This window comes from Lissotriton helveticus, chromosome 11 (genome assembly GCF_964261635.1).
Source record: "Lissotriton helveticus chromosome 11, aLisHel1.1, whole genome shotgun sequence".
Classification (NCBI taxonomy): Eukaryota; Metazoa; Chordata; class Amphibia; order Caudata; family Salamandridae; genus Lissotriton; species Lissotriton helveticus.
Genome location: NC_136072.1, coordinates 1,046,410,402 through 1,046,436,161, shown reverse-complemented (window position 1 = coordinate 1,046,436,161; position 25,760 = coordinate 1,046,410,402). Strand labels below are relative to the sequence as shown.

Here is a 25,760-nt window from a genome sequence, read left to right as displayed (position 1 = left end):
GGGGGTCAAGGGTCCCGGCAGTCACGGAGGGAGCTGCGCGGTGTGTGGAGCGACCGGCCCTGCAGGCCCCAGGCAGAAGTCTTGCAGAGCTTCTCCTCTTCACACAGCCGATCTGGCTCCTTTGCGAATGAAAGTTTTTGATTCTGAAACTCTCCCTCTTATAGTCCGTTTCCAGACACCAAATGTAATTTGGAATCTGAGTCTTTGAAGTTTTATGTTGGGAGGTATGCTTTTTTTTGAAGTGTCTACTCCTCTCTTTTCCTCCGAAAATCAGTCTGTCATATCAGGAGTCATTCCAAAGCTTGATCGCCTCGTAACGCAGGCCATGACAATGACTAGAGTTCACACCTGCATGTCAGACACAGTGATTTGTGCATCAAATGGTTAGCCCAGGGTCCTCAGCCCTACTCTTTATGATTCTCTTATCTGCCCCATCTCTTTCCTGAGATGTGCCCAGGCCCCTTCCTGGTGATGTCTCACTGAATTAAAGACCACCCATTGATGTGTACAGGGGAAACCTGTCTCTCCCCTCTCCAGTGTGTGGCCTACCCAGTTTACAGGAATGCAGCAATACACCAATATGCCTTTGAGGATTTCTCTACCATGTAAGCCTGGGTCTACCAAAATGGAACCCAGGGCTCTCCAGGCATAGTACCATCCACAGGGACTCAAACACCCAGTATATGTAGACAATATACACACTGTCAACAGCACAGTATCCCTTATGTATTGTACTACTCATAAGCTCACATACATCCAGCACATGCATTTACCATGCATGTACTGCTCAGTACCGCTTTATTCCAGAATTGTACCCTTCCAAGGCACACATACACCCAACGCAGATACACCACTCCTGCGCACCACTTCTCAGCAAACTGATGCAGGCTAAAGGTGACTTAAGCACACAGCAACAGACCTTCAAAATTGAGTGAGTTTTTAGGCCTCACTGCAGTGACACAGGTTAACAAGCACTTGCAGTGCAATAGGTTTCGCATTTGCGGGAGTTTAAGCTATTGACATTGTAAATGACAATTTCTTTTATTTATCTCTTTTGATAATTAACACATAAATAAAAAGCTTTGTCATTTACAATGCCAATAGCTAAAAAACTTGTAAATGCAAGCCATATTTAATTTCAAAGAAGCGACCGCCATTGTCCCGGGCTGCTTGAAAAGTGAAAGTGCGCATGGCGTGCTGAATGTTGCAGGAAAGCATGTTGTTCCTGAAGTAGGGGAAACTCATTAAAGAAAATCGTGCTTACAGACTAAATAAGACATGCTGTGTAACAACAGAAGTAAAAGGGCCAGTCCTCATGGAAGGTTACAAATGAAGACAAGGCGGTAATGAGGAGGGACTAACAAGCCTATTAACGAATCAGAAGCCAGTAATTACAAAGGCCAATGACACAAACCAATGAAAAATATGGGCAGAGACTGGGCGGAGCTTCAAGTTCATACTCCAATACAGCATGCTTCACAGACCTGCACATGCGCTGCCCATGCTCGACCTAAACAGGCCTGTTCTCTCCTACTGATCACTACACAGTCTGCTGCCACCACCGCACTCGTGCTACTTAACTCCTGGCGAAGGCCGTAACTTTCCACCACTGAGGGTAGAGCTTTAGGCACCTCTCCCAGTCCAACTAGACCACAAACTGTGAAACAGGCCTATGACATAGTGCCGCTCTTGATCCGTGTTTGCTTAGGACAACAAAAATCAGCATTAGGGATCCAGGTATCAGCAAAGTTGGGCATTCAGGCAGAGGTGTACATCCATTACCATGCCGAGAACTTTTCCACCCCAGCAAGGTGCAAAACAACATGTCCTATCACTGTATCCCCATTTCTCTGTATGCTCTTTTGTAGGGTGAAGGCAAATGAGATATGACACACATCCCTAATTGACCGATAAACATGGGCAGATTGTGGCCCTACCTAGATTGGTGAGCAAAATGCATGCCCCATCATGAGTTTATATTGAGTTATTTAGCAGCAAGGTATCCTTGAGAAAATGTCTGTTGTTTCTCCAATCATTTTTTTACTAACCCATACTCTTCTGCAGAGCGAGCAAGTCCCAATGAGCTGTTTGGTATTACCTTGACAAGCTACCAAGATTAGAAACTGCAAGCATTTTTTAGTTCATTTTGTGGCTATTCTCAAGATGACAGTATTGTGAATTTCCAGGTCATTATAAGAGCACTACCCCCTTCCTTGTAGGCCTTGAAGCTGTTCAAAAACCTCTGATCTCTTAAGCAGCCTTCCATTTGACAATATTTTCAAAGCAGCTTGATGGAGATTGGGCTGTGCTCCTGCCTGAACTCTAATGCTGGTGAGACAAACATATCAGGGATCCTTTCTGTGGTTTAGTTCACTATTTCTCATGCATTTTCAAATATCCTGGCTTCTCAACCTCCCTGTGGAGGGCGTCCGCTTAGTGGTGTATTTCATGAATATGAATTCTGATGAATATTACATTGTGAGAAGGAACATTAAGTATCTTCATTAAATTTGTAGGCAACCTAGCCACTTCCCCAGTAAAGCTAGGAAGAAGAATCCAGAGGTAATGCGTTAAACCTCTTCTAATGTAGTGAAGTGATTGGTTTGACAGAAAATTGTTTCAAGGCACATGGCCACTTTATGAGCTCTTACTATTCGGAAGGCATGCTGCTGGTAAGTACCCAAAGAACTGTACTCTTAAATAACTTTACAAAGAAAATGCATTACAACTTCAATATCCTAGCTCTCTAAACCGTGCCCTTGTGTACTTGAATAGTACAAGCGGCAAAACAAGGTACTGGTCTTCCAAGGAAGAAATGAGTACTAAAATAAGACAAAATATGTAGGGTTTGAAAATGATGTGTATTGTTTGTGTATTAAGAGACTTTAATTGATTTCAGCCTGTGCAGAGCTACTTGAGATTTTTTGTATCGCTTGTCCTTGATGCAACTCATTGGAGGCAGATATTGTACATACCTTTGCCACCTGCCCTCAACTGCACACTTTGATAAAAAATATAGAAGGCTTCCTCGATAGGTCATTAGATATACAAATAACTTTAACCCCTATCTGGTTACTGCTGGGGATAGGCCCAGACTGGGGAAACCTACAGAGAGAATTCATTTTTATTGCCACCGCAGTATATAGATTAACTATAGCCAGGGCATGGTTGGATAGAAACCCACCGGTTATGCAAAATTGGCTGGCGAACCTGTTAGCTGCCTATAATTTGGAGAAGCCTATATATGCTCGGAAAGGTATGAGGGGTAAGATGCGAGGCTTAAGAAGCTGGAAGCCCATAGCCAATTGGAAAGAGGCTCTGGGTTCGCACTAAGACTGTTCATATCTGATTGTTGTTAAAAGTGTATAGCATGTGTCATTGCTTGTATCTTGCTCTTACCCTTACTTTTCTTTATCCTTTTTTTTTTTTTCTTTTTTTATTATTTAGTTTGGCTATTTCCCCAACTTAAGAGGTATTACGAGGAAAATGTACTGTATATATATATATATAAAGATACTGGTTGTAGCTTTTGAAATGACATGAAATGTTTAATGTACAATGTGTGCAAATTGAAAAATAAAAAGATATTTTAAAAAAACAAAGAAAATGCATTACAACTTCAATATCCTAGCTCTCTAAACCGTGCCCTTGTGTACTTGAATAGTACAAGCGGCAAAACAAGGTACTGGTCTTCCAAGGAAGAAATGAGTACTAAAATAAGACAAAATCTGTAGGGTTTGAAATCATGTGTATTGTTTGTGTATTAAGAGACTTTAATTGATTTCAGCCTGTGCAGAGCTACATGAGATTTTTTTTAATTTTAAAACAGTTTTATTAGTAGTTTTTCATAACGTACAGTACAATACAATTACTATTCGTCTCAGACTCACAGGATGACACACCCGCCCTGTGGTTATAACAATTTACATATGCATTCTCTTCTTCCGAGCTATAAGAGAAGTTGTCGTGCAACGTACACTAGTGGTCTCAACAGTATTAACCATTCTGGTAACTGGGTAAGAATAAGTCGGAGTATCAACTCCCAATATATACATGGCAGTGTCCAATTGTCCATGACCTCCTAGTCTAGCTTATACGTTTCATCACACAGTAACATTATCTATATTAATAAAACAAACTTTCCCAACAACAAATCCCCCCCCCCCCCCCGCCCACCCTTCAGTCCTTTGAGCATCCGCAAATAACATAAAGAGAGTGGTCGCCTGTATAAGGCCATCTGACGTATACAGCCTATCACCTGCAATATCTTGAGCAGTCACAGATACATATCCCTTGTTATGATTATTGTTATACGGGCACAGACAGTGAAAGAAAAAATACACATAATGTTTATTAACGTGTACTACATAGGTTCATGGGGTCCGTGGGTTTTACTGTGAGTTATTGCGAGATTCCACCATGTCCACCTCTTGTGTTTTCAAGGATTCTAGCATTGTATCCCACTCCAATGCTATCGAAGTTTTACGGCGACCCCTGGCCTCCTCACGTCTTAGTGCCGCACTCTCTGCAGTATCCCACCTGATCACTTCGCAATGCCACACATGAAGGCGGGATGTTTTTTTTTTGGACTTCCATCGCATTGCGATGGCCTTTATTGCTAGAAGTAATGACAGGTTTGCAAACCTGTATGCTACTTTGTGTTTCAAGGGGGACTTATGTAGACCTAGGATGCATTCCTCCATGGTATTGGCTATTTCTCTCTGTATAGCTGCAGAAATGTGCCTTCTGACGAGTCCCAGAAAGCCCTTAAGTGAGGGCAGGTCCACAACATATGCGCTATTCCAGCCCCATCCGCATAGCATCTGGAGCAGTGGTGCTGAGTGTGCGGAAACATTTTGTCCAAGCGACGTGGGGTGAGGTAGGCCCTGTGAAGTACTATGGTTTGGATACATTTAAATTTAGCGTTTCTGGTAATTTTTTTGGGGTGTTCTATGATTTTCCCCCAGTCCTTCCCTTCTAAGATTCGTCCCACGTCCTCCGACCAGGCGTCTTGCAATTGGGTAGGGATATTCCTGCATGCGCCGATTACCTGTATATAACCATCTCAACTAGTGCCTGACCCGTCCCATGTAATGTTACATTTTGACTAATTCATGTGTTTCCGGTTCTTGTCTAAGCGGGGCCCACTGTGTCTTCACATACTGCGTCACAGCCACATGCAGGCTGTATAGATGGTCTGTCACTCCCGTGTTCCGGACAAAGTTATCGTAATTCAGCAAGTGTCCCTCATGTAACAGGTCTGTTACTGTGCTGACTCCTGCGTCCATCCAGGGGGCAATGGTACGGCGTGTTATACGTCCAGTTGCCAATGGTATGCCCAAAAGGGGGATGTTAAGTGCATAGGCGTGTGTTTGTATAAAGGAGTGCCGCCTTCCAGCATTGTAGTGCTGTGTGCAGCAGTGTAGGGAGCTGCTGGGAGAGTTTACAAATGCAGAGCAACATGGAATTATGTATTTTCTGTTGATCACATTAGATCCAAAGTTAGATGATTTCCCTTACATTTTTAAATAGGTGGGCCCTCATTGGAAAATGATCAGGCTATGAAAACAGGATGCAACACAGAATCAGATTTCCTCAATATGCTGAAAAGGTCCACAGGAGATAGTTCATGTTATGTTACTTTGAACTTTTTATAAGTTGGCAGAAAAGAATGATATACGACGACTTTTATTAATTCATAAATGTTTATTTACTGTTGATGCTGCCATGAAAATGTTGTATGATTCTTCATCACTTAACATTTGCTATCGTTTTTGTAACTTTTTTATGTGTTTTTAAAATGTTATGTAAGATTTGCACCACATTTTCATGGAAATTAAGTTCTTATGTTCCATAATAAATAAATTGATGACATAGTTGTCAAAATGAACTAAGAGGTAACTGAGGACTCAGGAGAAGCCTGGTGCCTATTTTTTAAATATCAAATTAAAAGCTTATTCAGCCCAGTTGCTTATCTGAGGTTGTTTTAACTGTAGCTGGTGTTATTTTAAAGAAAGATAGAAATTGGTGCCTTCATATTCTCAAATGTTGAAAAAATATTTTTGGGGGAAATAGTGTTTTGGAATTTTAAACAGAAATTCTGAAAAAGATTCTCAGAATTGCAGTTTAATAAAGTTAACCTTGATTGGGAACTAGAATTGGAGGCAAATATCTTTTTCTTATTTCTGTTGAAGATACATTTGCAGACATTTATGTACTGCAAACCCTGTTGTGGGTATATGTTTCAGAAATGATGTGCACTGTTTGTGCACTTATTCATACATACTTAAAGACCACTTTTACCTAGAGAGCGTGCCAAATTGTAAGGGGATTGCCAACTAATAGGAATATGAGAGTACATTGCACACTTGGGATTATTTTAGGCTGAGGGAAACAGGTCAAAGATTCAGAGGCTATCACTTTTCACCATTCTGGTTATTGGTAAACAATGATTACAAATGTGTATTCACAGTCTATTAAGTCAACTCATGTTTATTCTGAGCAGATTGAGCCTTGAGCTTTCTGAAGGTTGCAAAGTGGATGGATGGATAGGTTTTTATGTAGCGCAATATCACCGCCAGGTCTCAAAGCGCTTTGCATTGGGAACCCGTCCTGGTTTTTCCCTGTGAGATAGCCCCTACAGGGTACCCCCAAGGTGAAAGCCAGGCATCCTGCCGCAGGGGGCCGTAGTGGAGATTAAGCAAGCTATTGCCCAGAGTTGCAGAGTGTGAACCTGTGATACGAGTTGGCACCGAAGCGAGAATTACCGAGTCCGTGGGCATTTTGGGCTCAAGACCCTGCCGCGTCGCGATCTGGAAAGATAGACGCCAAAAATGGAAGCATGATAAGAGTTCAAGTGTTGTATCTTGGAATCCGCAGCATTGCTTTTTGTGCCAGCCTCTGAACCATTCAGTAGGGATTTTATAGACGAAAGAAGGTATTGGGAAAGAGGAGCGGTACAAAAAGGAGATGAGAGGGGATAATGCAAATCTGGATGGGTTAAGGATGGTGGAATACGAAAAAGAAAGGCTGGTACCAAAGAAACAGAATGTGGGGAACAGTCACAAGTAACCTATGCTATGTCCCACTTTAACTCTGTAACATCTCTTGTGGAGTTCATATTTTCTAACTGGACATTGATCATGCACACCATTTGCTGAATTGTCTTATGGCACTTAACAATTAGCAAACATAAGGAGATAATGGACTAAGTGCTGAAACAGACACTCGCCCCCAGTCACAGACCTGGGTTGAGTTCATCATCATTCTTTAGCTCACTTCGCCACCTCAGTTCAGACAAAGCTATATGCAAATCAGTCTTGACCCTGGGCCTCATGGGAAATTAAAAATTAGCACAATATTTGCCAATTAAGAGGAACATATTGCACCACTAGACATTATTGTCTCGTGTGGCTGTGATGGCCAGGTGCAGGACACTCAAACCTCTCTGTGCCTCTGTTGTGAGTACTTCAACTTACAAATGCCCCTGCAGTGAGAACATCACTGTAGACCGAGGCTTCAGAAGAGCACATGAAAGAAGAACCACCCCATACCAGTTCTGAAAGTGCAGACAGAGAATAGACATCCCCTGTCTGTTGTAGATGTATAAGAGTGGTAGCTCAGTAGAGGGCCCAAATCCCCATCCTTCAGTTGCAAGACATTTCTGAAACCGCCTGCTTGGGCCTGCTCTGTTATTTGATGCTAATATGCAAAGGGGAGATTTCTGTTTTGGATTTAGCTGTCAATCCCAAAGCAGACATGTGTGGCCCATTTGAATGCCAGTTGATCGATCTTGCCACCAGAAATGCTCAAGAGAGCTGCAGTTACTTACCCATCTTTCTGGGGTAATTGTTCAGCATATAAACGACTACATCAAACCATAGAGGACCCAGAATTCCTGGAAATGTGGTACCTTGTTGCCGACCTGCCATGGTTAACACAGATTTTAGAGAAAAATCCGCTTGTATTCAATTAATAGTTTCCTGAAAGATCATGATAGCTTGAGCACCACATTTCGGGAAGTGGACAAAATAAGGCACAAGAACCAGCCCTGGTTGAGTTGTGGGATGGTTTGCTTGACATTTTAGCCAAGAGAGGGTGGGGTGTAGATTCAGATAATATTGTACCTCAGCAGACTTTGATGCTGTCCTTTACTTCTGCTTGAGTACTAGAGAACTGTTCCTGGGGCATTGGAATAGGCCATTGAAAATTTCATAATTTCTCCATGAGCGAGTCCATGGAAACTTTGTGTTCCAGGCATGTGTGGCAGTATATACACATGCTATGCATACTCCTCCCATCTAGTGTTGGACTCAGACGTGTGCAATGTGTTTTTCTTTGAAGAATTCCTCTCAAGCCACAAGGTAGTGTGACCCCACCGCTTGCAATGAGCATGGTCATCAGCTCCATTGTTAGATTGTATTTCATTCTGCCATCGGTTTGGACATGTGCTTATGTGCTCTGGATCAACTCTGTTGCAGTGATCTTCTCCGCTCTCATGATCCCCATCTCTCCGTAGTTATCCCATTCAAATGCGTTTCCCCTTTTCTCCCGTATTGGGTCAATGCTCCCAGTTACTGTTCGGGAGAGTTCGCCAGTCAACTCCGGCCCCCAGTGGGGCCTCTCTTTCCCTCCATTCAGTCAGCTTACACCAGGCTTTTCTTGTTATTAAACGGACACCCTTTTGATACTGCCCGATGTGTAGTGTGAAGTACTCCTGGGCTAATCTCCACCAGGTCTGAAATCTCTGCCAATCACCGAGCATGAAGAGGCCTAGGTCGTAGAAGACCCTTTGATTCGAGATGTCGCGCAGGACCACTTCGGCACCCAGGACCTTGAGGGAGAACATCATCCCGAGCTTTCGGCTGCTGATGAGGAGTCTTTCTCACCTGAAGAGAGCTCCTGCTCCGACCTAGAGATAAAAGACCTCCCACCGGCTCAACAGGTTGGAGTACAGCTCCCCCCCTCCTTTAACACCGCTCTGAGCTCCTACCACATAAGAAGCGTTCAGCCGCTCAGGACGCACAGAAGCAGACCACTGCCTTTGGGCCATTGTCAGCACCCACTCTCAACTTCGAACACCACGCCCAGCTTTGGCTCAGTGCTGAAGAAAATTCTAAAACCGACATCCTTGGCACCCCTCGCTCCTGGCGCCGACCCGACTGTCAGATCCGAAACCGTCCGCTTCAAAGCACAAGTTGGCACCAAAACATTCGGTGCTGATCCGAAGACCGGCCCATGAGCCGTCCCTTTAGAAACTGCAAAAGTAGCTCGACTCCTGCCAGAAAAAAAAATTGTCATTCTCTTCCAAACTGGCCTGGTAGTGACACAGCCTTCAACACCGGATCATCGACCTCCTAAGAAACAGCTCAGCTTTGAAGAAACTCTGGAGCCCCATCCGCGTCCATAAAGCCACCAGTCCTCTTCTTGACCTCGGACTGCCTCCACCCTTTTCTGCTCCACTCCACCCCTTATTTGCTTGACCCCCTATCTTACACTTCACAGGGGTCACCAGATTCTGACATGGGTGAACACGATATGGGGGGCACTTATGATGTACCTCCACAGGGAGACCCTTGGAACTCATATGATGTAGATCCGCCTGCGGATACTGATCCTGACCTCTGCCAGACCTTACCTGCCAGATGACACCTCTTCTTACCATGAGGTTCTAGGTACAGCTGCTGCTTAACACAACATACAGATGCAAAAAGAGCCCTTTGTCTCATCGCTCTATGCCGTATCTTCCCATGCTGAAGGGGATGCTCAAACCAGCTCCTGATATCTTCAAGTAGCCGGACAAAGCCCGGATTATTACCCCACATGTGAACAAAAAGTACAAAGCCACTCCTTAAGACCCCGTATATGTTAGGGGCCAATTCCCACTAGATTCCTTAGTGGTTCATACCGCTCGTATGCGGGCAATGCTCAGTGCACTAGTGATGCTCCTCTGCCAGACAAAGTGAGTAAAAGGATAGACACGGCTGGTAAATGAATCGTGGTACAGTCTGCCAACCAGTGGTGCACCGCCAGTTCCATTGGTTTGCTCTCTAGATATGACTGGGCCCATTGGACCTCCAGCACCTCCCTAACGGCTAGCGTGGTTGATCTCAAATCTGGGGAACCAAGTTCGAGTCTCTGCAATGACGCTCAAAATCCTGTGATTTGGGGCAAATCACTTAATCTCCCCCTGCCTAACAAAAATGAATGTGTCCTTGTGTGACGCAACTGGTGCTCATGTAAAGCGCCCTGATACCTTTGGGTCATGTTCACGCTATATATAACTCTGGAAAAAAAGAAGGAAAAAAGTTGGTCACAGAATGCAAACTGATTTACAACACAACCATCCGGAGTGTCCTAGATGCTGTTGAAACTGCTGCTCGGAGGATTAATTTAGTGTCCTCCTCCATAGGCATGCCTGGCTTCTTGTCTCTGGCTTCAAGCTGGGTGATCAACTGCATCTCCTTAACCTGCCTTTCGATGGGGAACATCTGTTTGGGCCTCTGGTTGGTGAGATGTTGGAATTTTTTTTTAAAAGACACAAACTGCGAAAGCCACTTGCGCCTTGCAGACTGCTTCCCAACTGGGGTCCTTTTGCCACTCCTTGTGTCGCTGAGGCTCCAAGACCATGTCCCCCAAATCCCCCACGTCCTTCCAATGTCAGCCTGCTCAACCATCTTCCACAAGGGGCTACTTCAGGGGTGCCTATCATGGATATAGCACCAAAGGTAGTTCCCCTAAGAGAACCGCCTCAGCCAAACAATAACTTGCCACTCCTTGCTCCCCTTCTACTTCCCAATTACACAACACCTGTCGTAGGACAGCTTCAGCTGTTCTTCTCTGCTTGGCAACATGTCACCTTAGACCAGTGGGTGTTAGACATCATCCTACACGGTTACTTCCTGGAGCTCACCTCCACCCCACCCAACATACCACCCATTAGACATTGCCTCTCCCCAGAACACCAGGGTATGTTTCAGGAGAGGTCCAAGCACTTCTCCTCAAAGGGGCCATAGAGCCTGTGACACAACAACTACAAGGCCCAGGGGTGTATTCCATCTACTTCCTCGTTCCCAAGGAGGACCGCTCCCTCATGCCCATTCTGAACCTCAGCCTCCTGAATGAGTAGATCCCATCAGAACACTTCCACATGGCCACTCTTCAGAGTGTCATACCTCTACTACAGCAAGGCGACTTTGTGGCTGTACTCAACCTCAAAAACACCTACTTCCACATCCCAGTTCATCCGGCGCATCGTCGCGACCTTCGTTTCATGATAAGCGGTGAGCATTGCCAGTTCAAAGTGCTGCCCTGCGGAATCCCCACCGCACCCTTAGTTCTTGCCAAATTCCTTGCAGTAGTAGCCACGCACCTACGAAGACAAACCATCCATGTATTCCCCTACCTGGACGATTGACTGATAAAGTGTGCTCACAACCAAGCCAGACTAGACCTTGCCAAACTGGGCTTTTACAGATCAACGCTGTAAAGTCCCATCTCTAGCCCATTCGTATTCAACCCTATGTGGGAGACATCCTCATTGCATAGGATGGCAAGGCATGACCTAGTCCGGCAAGAGTCCAGTCCTTCCAAGTGTTGCTGGCTCTTTTTCAGCCAAATCAACAGTCTGCAAAGCACAGTCCCTTAGTGGGTGGTGGCGCACCCACAAAACCTGACTGTCCAGAACCAGGGGGCACATCCACAGGGTTCTGCATATCAACTATCTAGAGCTGTGAGTTGACCATATAAACCTCTAGGTTTTCCTTCCTCACATACTGGGCAAGATAGTCCATATACGGACAGCCAACATGACCGCCATGAATTACATTCAGAAGCAGGAAGGCTCTCGCTTTCCTCAGCTCTCCCTGTTCGCTCAGTCCATCTGGTGCAGGGCTCTCCACCACAGGATTTAATAGTTGGCAAAACCTTCCGGGAGTGGACCCCGACTTTGCCGTCCTTCTCAGCCGGATGTGGCAACAAGTTCACGAGTGGGAACTCCACCCGGCAGACCTCCTTAGCTACTTCCAGCAATGAGGGTTTCCAGACCTGGACCTCTTTGCCACAGCAGAAAATGCAAGATGCCCAAACTTTGCCTCCAGATTCCCACACTCTCATTCCATTGGCAATATACTGTGGATGAACTGGTCAGGGATATTTGCCAGCGCTTTTCCACCTCTCCCCCTCAATCCATTTGTGGTTCGAAACCTACCACAGACCTCCCTCACCCTCATCCTAGTGGCCCCCATGTGGGCCTGCCAACTCTGGTTCACCACACTCCTTGAACTTTTGGTGGTTTCGCACGTGAGGCTTACCAACAGACTGGATCTTCTCACACAAAACCATGGAGAAATCAGGCAACCCGACCCCAAAAGTCTCAACCTTGTGATCTGGCTCCTGAATTCTTAGAATTTGATGATCTCAATCCACCTCCACAATACATGAGCATTCCTAAGAAAGCACGCAGGCCAACTACTCGTGCCTGCTATGCTGCCAAATAGAAAAGATTTTTCTGCTACTGCTACATTGTTTACTACCTACTGTACCTCCAAACGCGTGGTCTGACCTTCACTTCCATTCAGCTAGACTTGGGTGCTGTCGCTGCATATCTCCAAAATAGGCAAGATGTGTTGCTCCTCAGGATTTCAGTCATTAAAACTTTCATGGAGGGTCTCAAAAGAATCATCCAACCCACCGCCCCCGGGTTTCTCTGGCCACAATGTGAAATCTTAATATTGTACTCACCAGACTTATGGGTCGTCCGTTCGAGCCCCTCCAGTTATGTCCCTTACAATTTCTTTCTTGAGAAGAAGTTTTCCTAGTCGCGCTATCACATCACTAAGGAGTGTTAGTGAGCTCCAGGCCGTAACCTTGGAAGAACCTTTCTTTTCAGGTTCATAAATATGGGGCGGTCCTTCGTACCAACTTTAAATTTCTTCGAGGGCCCATTAAACCAGAAAGAAAGGGATCTCCGCGACTTTCCTTGAAAACATCCCTATAGCAGACATTTGTAAAGCAGCTACTTGGTCTACACCACATGATTTCACCAAACACTACTGTGTGGACGTATTAGCCTGCCAACAAGCAAATGTTGGTCAGGCTGTACTACGTACCCTCTATTAGTCTTCTGCAACATCCACAGGCTAGCCACCGCTTATGGGAGGACTGCTTTACAGTGTACACACATCATGTATCTACAGCCACACATGGCTCGAACGGAAAATGTTACTTCCTCTATAGGCATCTAATCGTAGCGTATAGTGCTGTAGATTTAACCACTCTCACCCTCCTCCCCAGACGCCTCCTGCTGTTGCAGTTACCATGAAATTGTACTTCTCTTGCATGGTCATCGTTATGCCTTTGTTTTCCTGTGTCACTCTGCTCCAGTCTCATCCTCACTCGTCGTGCAGAAAAAACTATCTAACAATGCGCATTGCAAGCAAGAGTTGGACTCACACTACCTTATGACTCGAGAATAATTCTTTGAAGAAAAACAACTTGCTCACATCTAAGCCCAACACTAGATGGCAGGAGTATACATGGCAAATCTACAGCACTACATGCCGCGAACAGATGCTTACAGGGTAAGTAACCTATTCATTCTGCTACTGAAGCACTGACACGTGGAGCATTTCAGGACTCTGCCTATGCTTTTTAGTGTTTACATCTTACCATGCCTCCAGCTTCTAGATAGTTATGGTCTAAATGTCATTGCTCTCCAGAAGACACCCACATCTACTTGTGAGCCAGTGGTCTTTTGGATATCTTTGAAGCATTTAAGGAAAGCCTCTGGAAAATTGCCAACTCGTAGAGTCACAGTGGTTTAAGTTTAAACGTGAATGCTGACAAGACATATCATGCTTCTAACTATGCTGCCAGGGTCATAAAAAATTGTACCTCCCCAGTAATCTGACCTCCACCACCCCACAACGCCATCCCAGTTTTTCAGTCTTTTTGAAGTGTGCAATTTGGTATTAACCTTGAATGATTTTGACATAAGTCTCACGTCCCAAATCAACAAAGCCATCTCATTTGCTTAGTTGATTTAAGATCTGATATCTGCAAAAAATGCAAACAAATTTCTTTTTATGCCAATGGACGTGCATACATTCTGAGATCCTTAATCAGCTCTAAACTAGATTATGGCAGCGATGCACTTGGTGGATTGCTAAATTCTCAACTTGTGCTGCAGTTACCTGGTTTAAAAAATGTTGCAGCGAAACTGGTCTTTTACCTTAGAGAAAATCGGTCACCTGCCACTTTAAGAAGTCAATACATGCTCTTATTAAATACCCCTCTTGTTTATGATTTTGACACTGATCTGTGCCACTTTGATGTGCCCCTTGTAATTCAGACAGTAAATTAATAGGTACCATCAGCTAATGTTATGTTTCTTGCAGTCCCCTGAAAGAAACTGCAAAACAAAGATCGACTGAAGATTCGGTGTGCTCGATCCTACATTATGGAATGCACCCCCTCTTAATATTCAAAAGTAACATTTGCTACCCCCACAGAATGCACCTCGTAACGCCCGATATCACTCCTAAATGCGGAAGCCAAAATCTTGACGAAACTACTGGCAAATCGACTGATGCCCCACCTCCCCCGACTGATTCACCTGGACCAATCAGGCTTCATGCCACACCGCAACACGGCTCTTAACCTCAGGCGGGTTCACGGAGTGCTGGCGCGGGCTCCAACACTGTCAGAACCGGCAGTGATAATGTCTCTGGACGCAAAAATGGCTTTTGACTTGGTGGAATGGCGGTACATCTTTGCAGTCTTAAGCCATATGGGTTTGACCCTAAATTCCTGGCTTGGATACGACTCCTATACACTGAACCGGTAGTCCAGGTAACAACCAACGGCCACTTGTAGCATACTATAAAACTGGCAAGGGGAACGCTCCAGGGCTGTCCGCTGTCACCGTTACTGTTTGCGCTGGCATTGGAACCATTAGCAACCTTAATTAGAGCGACCCCATTGCTAAAAGGCATCAGCTGGACGGCGAGTTGGGAAGATCGCATTGCCCTCTACGCCGACGACATGCTGTTATACCTGACGGACCCCGCCCATAGTATACCTGAGCTTCTTGACATTTGCAATGCACACTGGAAAACATCAGGGTACTCGATAAACTGGTCCAAATCGGTTCTGTACATTTTAACAGGTCCAGATCCATCACTCTCAGCAGATTGCCCGGTCGTGATAGCCAGAGACTCGTTTAGGTATTTAGGCATACATATCACCAGAGATGCGACAGACTTCTTTAATACAAATCTGGCGCCCCCTCTGGAACGATTAAAGCGTGACGTCAAACACTGGGCATCCCTACCCCTAACATTGCTGGGGAGAGCGGCACTGTACAAGATGATGGCCTTGCCGCGGTTTCTATATGCTCTTGACAACGCACCATACCCGATACCGCCACGATACTTTAAACAAGTGGCGGCACAACTCTCAGCTCTGCTGTGGGGCAACCTACCGGCGCGAATAGCCCAGATTAAACTAAATAGGAGCTGGTATGATGACGGGATTGCATTGCCGAACCTACAGCTATACTATTGGGCAGCACAACTTAAAACCATCAATCACTGGATTCACGCACCCCAAGATGATCCGGCATACCGAGCAGACTGAATGCAATTAGGTACGAATAACATGTTAGCAGTGCTCTATAATAGAAGTCAAGCTGCGAAACTAATAGGGCCCACAAAACAGACGGTTGCTTTGTGGTATAAGGCACAGGCGAAATTAGGATGGAAAGGAACTATCACCAAACTCACCCCTCTCTGGGATACCAAGGCGTTGGGACAATTAAGGAATAGCAGGAGCTTTACACAGTGGGATAACATCGGAATTTCCACAGTGGGAGACATGTGGGAGAGGGGGACGGTGGTTCCTTTTGCACAACTCCAACAACAATATGAATTGGGTCAGACTGAAACCTATAGATATGTGCAAATTAGACATGCTTTACTAACAGCAATCCCAGCGGGCACTGATATCCCAGAGGCCTCACCGTTAGAAGACCGTCTACTCACAGATTTCATGCAACAGCGCGCAACATCCCTCACATATCGGAAGCTCCTTAACAATATGCTGACCCTACACTTAAGCTTTGGGATCAATGGATGGGGGAGGTGGGAGATGTGGACGAAACAGATTGGTTGGCGGCTCTGGCATCCCCTAGAGAGGTGGGCATATTGGCGAAACACCGGCTGGTGCAACTAAAAATAGTACATCGTGTATATTGCACCAGAACCACCTTACACAAAATACACCGCGCGGCGCACCCATTCTGCCTCAGGGGATGTGGGGAGGAGGGTACACTTTCCCATACCCTGTGGGACTGCCCGTTTATAGTAGACTACTGGAGTCCGGTCCTGCGCACTATTTCACAGACGCTAGGGGTCTCCCTTTTGCCCGAACCACGAAAATGTCTGCTGAATGTATGGGACCCCACTGATCTCACTCGCTATGGGCAAACCTGGAGTACACTCGGCCTCATGGTTGCAAAGAGAGACATAGCGCAGAGATGGGGCGTGGCAGACCCCCCCACTTTGGCGTTGTGGTGTAGGATTATGGACATGATCATGGTAACGGAGCGCACAGTTTATGAAACCAGGAGAAGCCCACGTAAATGGAATAAAATTTGGTAACCTTGGAACACTTTTAGAGGGGACCTATGTGCAGTGCTACCAGAGGATGATCTAGATAGTTCAGATGATGAAGACGGAGAGGTGTAAAAATGTAATGTACTCAAGATCATGTCTAGCTAGACGAGATTCTTATAATGTAACTGCTGTCCTGGGAATTGATGCACTGCCTAATCTTTGTGATTGATAGTACAGACTATATTGCGGATTACTTAATTACCCGACTCTCCATGTTTGGAATGTAATTTGCTTATGTAACTGATGTCACGATTGCCAATGTTCTATTCAATAAAAAAATTAAAATAAATAAAAAAAATAAAAAAGTAACATTTGCTGTTCTCATTTCCTTAAGCCTTAAGGTGTGTTTTTTCTGTTAATTTTCTCTTTTCTGCAGTGGCTCCACATTATTTGCCTTGTTGGTAGCTTGATACTATTTGTTAATTATGTCCATGGTATAAATAGATTAAATAAATATATACAGCTGAGGTGTCCTGACTGTGTTTGCTGCATCTCTAGACTATACAGTGCACTTGCTTACCCTCTCAGTCTGTGGGGTTACCCTGCCCATCTGAATGTGTAGTGTATGTTCTTCCCTCCTCACAGCACCATGGCGTTGCAGCAGGCACAGATGCTTCTGAGTATGAACAGCCTGGAGGCTGTCAACGTGGGTGTGCAACAGAATAACACCGAATCCTTCGCGGTTGTGCTGTGCCACCTGGCGGAGCTGCATGCAGAACAGGTGAGATGCTGACAGTTTCCAGGCACAGGAGCATTGAGTGAGAGATCTGGAGGGTTCATGTGTTTCAAAAATGATATTCTGTTAGTCAGTTCTCTTATTTCTTTGTGCATGCACAGCAACATCTTTATGGCTTTATCAGCTTTCATATTTAGCGTACATCTATAACTTGAGCAATAGTAACTTGAGAGCAGAGAGCTACCATGGATAAAAAAACTATTTTTAGTTTCCTTTGAGGCGTAAAGTATTGATGTGTCAAACTTGGTCCTGCAGGAACTGAACCTGAATGAACTTGAATCGGAAGTACTTTAAAGACAAATCAAGGTTCAACAAATTCGTACTCTTCTCCGGATAATGCTCAATTAGTTCAACCCCTAAATCTGCCTTCCCAAGTTTGCATTTATCTGAAAATCCTTCTTGTTCCTTAATATTGTTGGGAAGACAGTCTTAGTGGTCAGTCTGCCTTGAACCATCTCAAAGTAAAGTGCTTGAAAATAATTTGGAGCAGCTCTTGAGTCTTGTCGATTCACTCACGCCTGCTCTAATGATTCCACGTAGATCTCAGGCCTCAACACCCAATATTTACCTACCACTAGCCAGAGTATCTGCTGTGCAATTCTGACTTCTTCTTTTAATTATGAAACCCCTATCTAACAGATTGGTCTTATTTTGCAGGGCTGTTTTTCTGCAGCTTCTGAAATATTGAGACATTTGAAGGATCGATTTCCACCCAACAGTCAACATGCAAAGGTAATATGTCCACAACACATGTACCTATTGTTTTGGTGTACATAAAGGTAATCTCTCCTTACACACAGAGTTTGTTGTGCATGTATTGACAAGTGTTGCCAAATCGCACCTTATTGTGCGAAATGTTAAGACATCGGATCACTTGCATCGTTTATGACTTTGAGCTACTGTTTTGGTTTTGGTTCTTTGAAGTGGTGTATTCTTTGGTGTGCGCGCCGTCTTCCTGAACTGAACATTGTGTTATCATTTTGAAGCAGCCTCTTCAGCACACCAGCTCAGATGATGCAGGGGGCTGAATCCCAATGAGGGCTTGATCTAGGAGTGGTTCTTAGTTTGAGAGTGTCCGGGCTGCGTAGGCTGTTAAACCTTGATCTGAATTTGCTACTTCTTGGCAGATGGATTGAAGTCTCGATCAGGACCGGACTGGGACCCTAAGCAGGCCTGGCAATTATGTCAGACCAGTGGGGGTGGGGCACTAGTTAAGTGTGAAGCACTTTTGTTACTGGGGGCCGATGTTGCAGCACCGCTACAAAACCAGCTCTCACCACTGCAAAAGCAGCCCCCACCCTTCCAACCTCCTGGGGAAACGCCTGATGCCCGGTACGGCCAGTCCGGCCCTGGTCTCGATCACAAGTGGAGATTAAAAGGTTGGTACTTACTCCACTCACCAAGTACTGTTACTCTAAGGAGTATTTACCAAGCGCAGTAAATACCTTCTATTCAACATTTTTGGGTTGGTTTTCAGCATAACACATGCAAGTGTTATTTATCGCACCGATTTCTGCATGTTTTGCCATTTGTATAGACTTTTTCCACGATAAATGCCATAATGCTTTCCAGGTGAAATATGTCCGACAAAGTACCAGGGATCCAATAACAGATTTGTGTGCACACCTAATGTGCGCATGGGTCAGTTTTCCCTCCACAACTTCTATTCAAGAACCCAGTCTCATTGAAGAGAATATGCATTGGTCAACTGTTTTCAAGGTCGGAGTTTGATTGTGGCTTCCTTCATTTTCTTCCATTGTGTGTGTATCAAGTTTCCAGTTTTGAGCAGACTGTTGGTTTTAAAATGTGGGCTTCGATAAACTAATGCTCCGTTGTACACTGAATTTACATTTTGCCACTACCTCAAAAATAAATAAATAAATAGCTGTGTGTTCACTTTTGAGAAGTTTTAAAGTTTGGCATTTTTTGTGGTTATTACTGAAAGACTTGTCTTGCATATTCTGGGTACATATCTTTTTGTAGATTTGGATGGTGTGTGGTGAACCATTAAAAAATCGCTTGTACTTTTCTTTTTCAATATATTTTTTAAGGGAAAAAAATGCAGGCTGTGGTTGAGTTCGCCATTTTCTTAATAAGAGTCTATAAAAATCGTTACTTAAAAATAAAGTACTGGGCAGATTGTAACCCTGACTGAATTTATTTTTTGAGTGGGTTTGTGAGTTTCTGTGGGATAGAAGCTCTCATTACTTTACATGGTAGCCTTTAGTTGGAGCTAGATAGAGGCTTGGACGTTACTGTAGATAACAGGTGCCAATCATTTCAGGGCATTTTACAGGTAACTTGTGCTCCAAGGAGGGTGTTGATGGCTTCCTTATTTGTTTAAGATCACAATTCAGGTCTTCCAAATTCCAGAAAGGTTGCCAAAGGTTTAGCACCATGAAGTCTTACATCCCCACACCATCTGAATGTTTTAGTCTGGCTCCCTCCATTGTTCGTCCATTGATTACTCAGAGCAGAAGAGCTGGATTAAACTGATATCTGATGAAACAGATGGTACACGTCTGAATATGACCCTTCACTCTGGTCCACTGAGTTTTGAGTAACCATCATAGCAAGAATCCTGGTCTTGGTGATGCATTGGCATTCTCACCCAAGCTCACAGCAGTATTCTGTGTGTACTTCTCTTAGTCCTCCCACTTTTACAGTACTCTTGTTAGCTGAAGACCTTGAGTTCTATGTGGATCTCTATAATTTTCTCGTTGGACATCAATTTGTCCAGAAAGAACTGCATTGTCTGCTAATTTCACACAGGCAGGATAGATGCTGTAATCAAATCCAGAGAACCTTCATGTAGTGTCCCCTTATCTCGGTGACTGTGAGTGCCTCCGGGTGATGCACAGGTTGTATTATGATGTAGTCGTGCTTTTCCATTACAGAAGGTCTGGCATTACATTGCTCAGCGCACTTGATCTTCTGCGAACAGTAATGAAGTGGTCTCCCTTCTCATTAAAATCTGTCAGTGAAGGAGGGAGGGAAGAACATATTTCTGGGCTGGGTCCCATATCTTTAAAATCTGTGTCAGTGAGGGAGGAAAGAACACCTTTCTGGCTGGTACCCCTTCTCTTTAAAATCTGTGTCAGTGAGGGAGGGAAGAACATCTTTCTGGCTGGTAGTCCTTATCTTTAACCCCTTGTGCGCTTGTGACGGAACCATTCCATCACGAGCCACGGTGGGCCTCTGCTGGTGATGGAATGGTTCTGTCACGGCCCGGCCGCCGCGCCTGCGCGGTGCTGATTTCGTGCCTGCGTGGCGCGTTCTATTTAGCGGACGGGGCCGTGACGGAACCATTCCATCATAAGCACAGCGCCACCGTGGCTCGTGACGGATTGGTTCCGTCACGAGCATGGTGGCGCTGCGCGGCCCCGCCTCCCCCCTAGCGCCGCTGCGGAATTACCGCCGCGGCCAAGGGGTTAAAATCTGTGTCAGTGAGGGAGGGAAGAACATCTTTCTGGACTTTCCTTGGGCAGGCATTACTGGACATTTGTCTTTTCACAAAATGCTGGTGGCATGCTGTCATCCTCCTTCAATATGTTGGAGATGTACTTTGACAGTAGGGCCATATTTTTTAATTTATTGGGGGTAGGGATAGCGAATGGCCCTAAAAAGCAGCGGAAACTTGAATCACACCATGAAACGAAGTGTGATCAGTGCTGGTGGAAAAAAACCACACATGGATGTTTATTTAGCGTTGTGGAAGGTGATGTGAGTAAAGGTAGAAACATATTGGCCAGATTAGCAATAGCCGGAGATCAGAGAGAGCACTGACTTCTTTCTTGAGGGCCAGACATGATATAGGTACTCTTGCATAAAGCGGACGTCTGTGACCTCATCCATTTCATTACACCTAGTCACAAATCACATATCCAGAGCTGCCTGACACAACATGTTTCACACAATGCTCAGAAAACACCCAACACCTCGTTTTTATGGTTTGTCTTTGATTAGCTGTGGATGCTGTTTGAGCAGAAGATACAGTTTGATAAAGCCATGAATGACAGCAAGTACCACGTTGCCGAATCCCTCGTGGCCGGAATAACAGCGCTCAGCAGCGTAGAGGGAATGTACAGGTAAGGTGGGAAACCAAGCAGGCTATTTGCCTGTGGATCAGGTATAGGTTCCTTATGGTTTCTGTTTGCATGTTCTGTTTTCTGTGTGCAGGTGTTAGAATGGAGGATGTCCACTAAAACGGAATCATATCAGAAATATGAATTCTCCTCCGGCTGATTCAGGGCGCTCCTCTTCCTCCACTGGCTAGTGGCGCCAAATGTTGATTGGGGCGGTGGGCTTGGATGAGCAGAGGAGGCACTAGTAGGGTGCAGTGTCGGGGACATTTTAAGGATTTTGGGGGCCCCTGTTTGGAATAGGTTTGAATCCATTCATTTTCCAATTTTGATCCAGTTTCAGCTCTTTCATGCCCTCTTTGGCCAGGTCACTGACAGTGCACAGGCACACTCGTCCACATTCTAAATGTGTTTACATTTAATATTCACGGACAGTGATGTGTGTTTTCAATATCGTAACACAGCAGCAGCTCACTAATATTACTGCAAATAATCTCTGTGACATCTCCTCTTTGCTCATATGTGAGGGCCTGTTTTGATCTAAAAGAAGCTTTTTTATAGATGTTGCATGAAACATAAACACACTTTCTCTACAAAATATCTGTAATAGACTCTCAGACATCACCCGGATTGAAAATAGATTAAAGAAGAACGGTATTTAAAACAATCTATTTAAGAATTATTAAAGGTCACTAGGTCAAGAATCTGCAGTACAGATCTGGCTCTAGCAATGGGCCCCCTGAAAGGCTGGTGCCCAGAGCCCACTTTGCCCATGCTTTACAACATATCTGTACAGTGTTTGTGTTTTGGCCACTGAAGAGGTTTATGCTTCAGTCAGATTGGTCTTTATTTTGCTTTTCTCAGCCTTTTACTGTGTAACTGACCTAGTGCACGAAAACGCTTAACAGAAGCTCCGCTCTGCTTTCAGAGACCCTCTGCTGATCATTACACTTACATTTAGTGCCAGTTTCCAACATCCCTGCAAAATGTAGGGGCACATTGCGAACCATCTACTTTGAATTGGCTCAGGTGGCCCAAACTGGCAGACTTGTAATTTGTGCCTGTGTACATTTTTTTCATGCAGATACTGGGAATTATATGCCATTTGCACCCGACTCCGCCCATTACTGGGCGCACAAAGCAACATTTGTCTCAGTCTGCCCCCATGATTTATGGCAGTTTTCCCAGCAGAAAATCTCAGGTTACAAACTCCTGAGTCTGGTGCAGTTGCACCGGAGTTGTGATCTGCTGTGGGCACGGATGGGAGTTAGCATTCAAAACGGCTTGCAGGCCAGTTTTATTCCGAGACACAATTCCAAAAACAAAGCACATTTTGCAACAGTTAATGCACATTAAAAACTGGGATGTCACTGTAGAAGTGATGTGCTACAGCAACAACTGAATATCGTCCAAGTCCCTCGTAGCTGTTCCTGCTGTGAAGAATATAATGCAGTCTGTGCTTTTATTATGCACTGGTATGTTTAATTTCCAAAGTATTTCTTTTTTCTTGGATTGGCAGATTATGTACACACAGTAGCGATCCGACTGTTTCAGAGCATCCCGCAGCACACCTGTAAGGTTGTAATTGACATATGCCACTGTTCAGGATTCTTCAGCTTGTAAAGCACTTTCTATTTATCCATTTTGTCGACTTAAATCTGTACAGTACCATGATATAAATTCAGGCGTCATAAATTTTATGGAATTTGTTTCCATTCAAAGATATATTCTGTCCAATGTAAAGTGGGTAGCCGGATTTACAAATTGTACCTATGTAATTCCTCAAATCAATTCTTTTAGAGGGCCACTCTGGCCTATTTTGTATTTTAAAATGTTCTCCCCCCTTTACCTTTCTATTTACTCTGATGTTTAATGGAGTTTTACTGATTTATTGTGCTTTCTGTAAAGTGCAGTTTGTGTCATCACTGCGATGGTAGGATGTTTTATTTGCCTCCTCGTCTGGGATGGAGAGAGTTGTGTTTCCCTGGAGCGTGAGTTGAAATAAGTCTCTTCCCTGCCAAGAGAGTTCAGACCCTAACATTCCTGTGACGGGCTGACGTCAGCACCCCTGAGAGAGCCTCACTCCCTCTCCATTTGGTTACAAATTGAGTAATGTACCACTTACATCTCCCTGGGATTAGAGCATGTCCAGTAGTAAAAATGTAAACCGAGGGCATTACACAAACTAAAAAGAATGATAAATCAAACCCTTGCAAATGTAAACTGAAGAAGACCAATGACTACACTAGTTAGAACATTTTCCAACTATAGATCATGCTGGAACAATTCTAAAACTCATGTCGGTGAGGGCAGTTGAGCACTTTTCTGGGGTCCCATCAGCTTTTTAAATATGTTATGGAAGAAAACAAATTCTACTTTATCGTGACCCACACAGAAATGGAATGTTGTCTTTTAAATGACAAATACTGAAGTTTCACATGGTTGTCCTTGACTGAAGGTCCTTTTCTGTAAGTCTGATCCATAATTTGAATTACCTGGAAATCTTTATCCATGGTTGTTTATGAGCTCTCAATCTCCCTTTTAATCACAGGAAAGCAATTGTTTTGAAAGCACAGAATGAGAACTCGGAGGCACATAACGTTTTACAGACCCTGTTGACTCACTGCCAGAAAATCAAGAACACAGAAATGGTGATTCGGTAAGTGATTGGATCCCGGGTGGTTCGCCATCCTCCCGCTGCCTACCGTCTATTGTCGCTCTCCTTCTGTACTGTACCCCAAGAGTTGAAATGTCAAATGCTGAACCTTCTGCCTCATATATTTACATGTACCATGCCAGCCCCCTTTTCTTTTGGCCTTTTCCTTGCTCAATACTGCTCGCTCTGTTCCTCAAAACTAGGTTTGCACTTCTCAGTACGTCAAAGGAAATTAAATGTTTGCACACTGACTATTTGCATTTTTTGTGGTTTATCTCGCATTAACCCTGCAACCCTCCCAAAAACTCATTTTATAAAGACTTTATTGACTTTTTGTATGCTTCCCAAAATGTAGGGTCCCCTTCATCTCATGTACTTTTATTGCCCTAGAGCCGACCCTTGAAGAGAGGCGAGACTAGATAGAGGCCTTCAGAGAACCCTGGTATATGATGCTGTGCCTTGCCTGGAAATTATTCTCCCCCATCCAATCCCCTCCACCATTGCTAGTAAGATAATGATGCACGACCTTGGCCAGCGAGTTAACCCAGATGCTTAAGGCATGTGCTGTGTAGGAGCCAAGTGACATCAGGGTTGCAAGGTTTAATTATATAGACATTTGGTCTGCCTTTTATCCATTCCCTCTTTATTCAAATGACTAGTAACCATGCTTGACATTTTACCATAAACATGTATTTGAATCCCCTTCCAAATAACTAAGGGAACCAAGTAATGCATTTCCTCGTGAATTGAGCAAAACATTGTTTGAAATAGTGCAGGTCTCTCTCTGATGAGATGCAGCACACAATAAAAGTATTAGACAATGTGGCAGCAAAGGGCTGAAAAAGAAGATAAACTATGTAGTAAGTAGAATGGACAACGGGAAGATGTTTTACCTCTGCAAAGGTCAAGGTTTGTATTTCTGCCTAGTAGACTTTGGCACTAACTTTCTGTTATAAGAAAGGAACACACACAACCTCACCTGCCCCCTCGCAGTCTCCTTCCCAGCACACAAACCCCAGGTAAATCACAAGTGTACACCCCTGCACTCCACTATATATGTTTTATCTTTATGTATTATTTTACACAGTGGCAATCGCCACTGTGAAGTTATAGTTGGGTGAGAGTTTCCATAGGAAGAGCATTTTTTTGTTACACTAATAGATTCGGCACTATTTAATAATTTTTCACAACAATTCCCCCCAAAAAATGACCGATTTAGAGAAATCTGCATTTAAAGAGGTGCTCACGGTGGAAATTAAGGGGTTAAAATGTTAGCTATAACTGAACGGTTTGTCCCACATGAGTTCTCCAGTATCAATTTTTAAAAAAAAAAATAGGGCCCTCTGATTGAACGTTTAATTCTTTTTCCCGTCCACAATTTCTTCTACATATTGAGTGAGCTAATTGGTTGGCAGCAACAATGAAGAAAATGTTGTGACTGTCATTACAGGACTGGGGGATTCGTTCCTAGTGTTCTAGGAAAGTTAGAAAAAATAGAGTATAAGAATGCATAGTAGGGACGGCTTGACCACCTGGCCCTTGTGGGAGTGATCAAAAGGAAGGCTTTGATCAATCTCTGCTCCCATGGTACCGTATTACCGTGGGTGTGAAGC

General features: G+C 44.4%; 1 protein-coding gene across 1 annotated transcript in view; it reads left to right on the top strand.

Annotated features, from left to right (window-relative positions):
- Nucleotides 1-25,760, top strand: part of ANAPC5 (anaphase promoting complex subunit 5) — a 140,355-nt gene that overhangs the window by 101,244 nt on the left and 13,351 nt on the right. The window contains exons 11-14 of the mRNA XM_078667511.1: nt 17,259-17,394; nt 18,067-18,141; nt 21,376-21,497; nt 24,043-24,150. Of these exons, the coding sequence (XP_078523637.1) occupies nt 17,259-17,394; nt 18,067-18,141; nt 21,376-21,497; nt 24,043-24,150 (441 nt within the window). The remainder of the gene's footprint in view (nt 1-17,258; nt 17,395-18,066; nt 18,142-21,375; nt 21,498-24,042; nt 24,151-25,760) is intronic.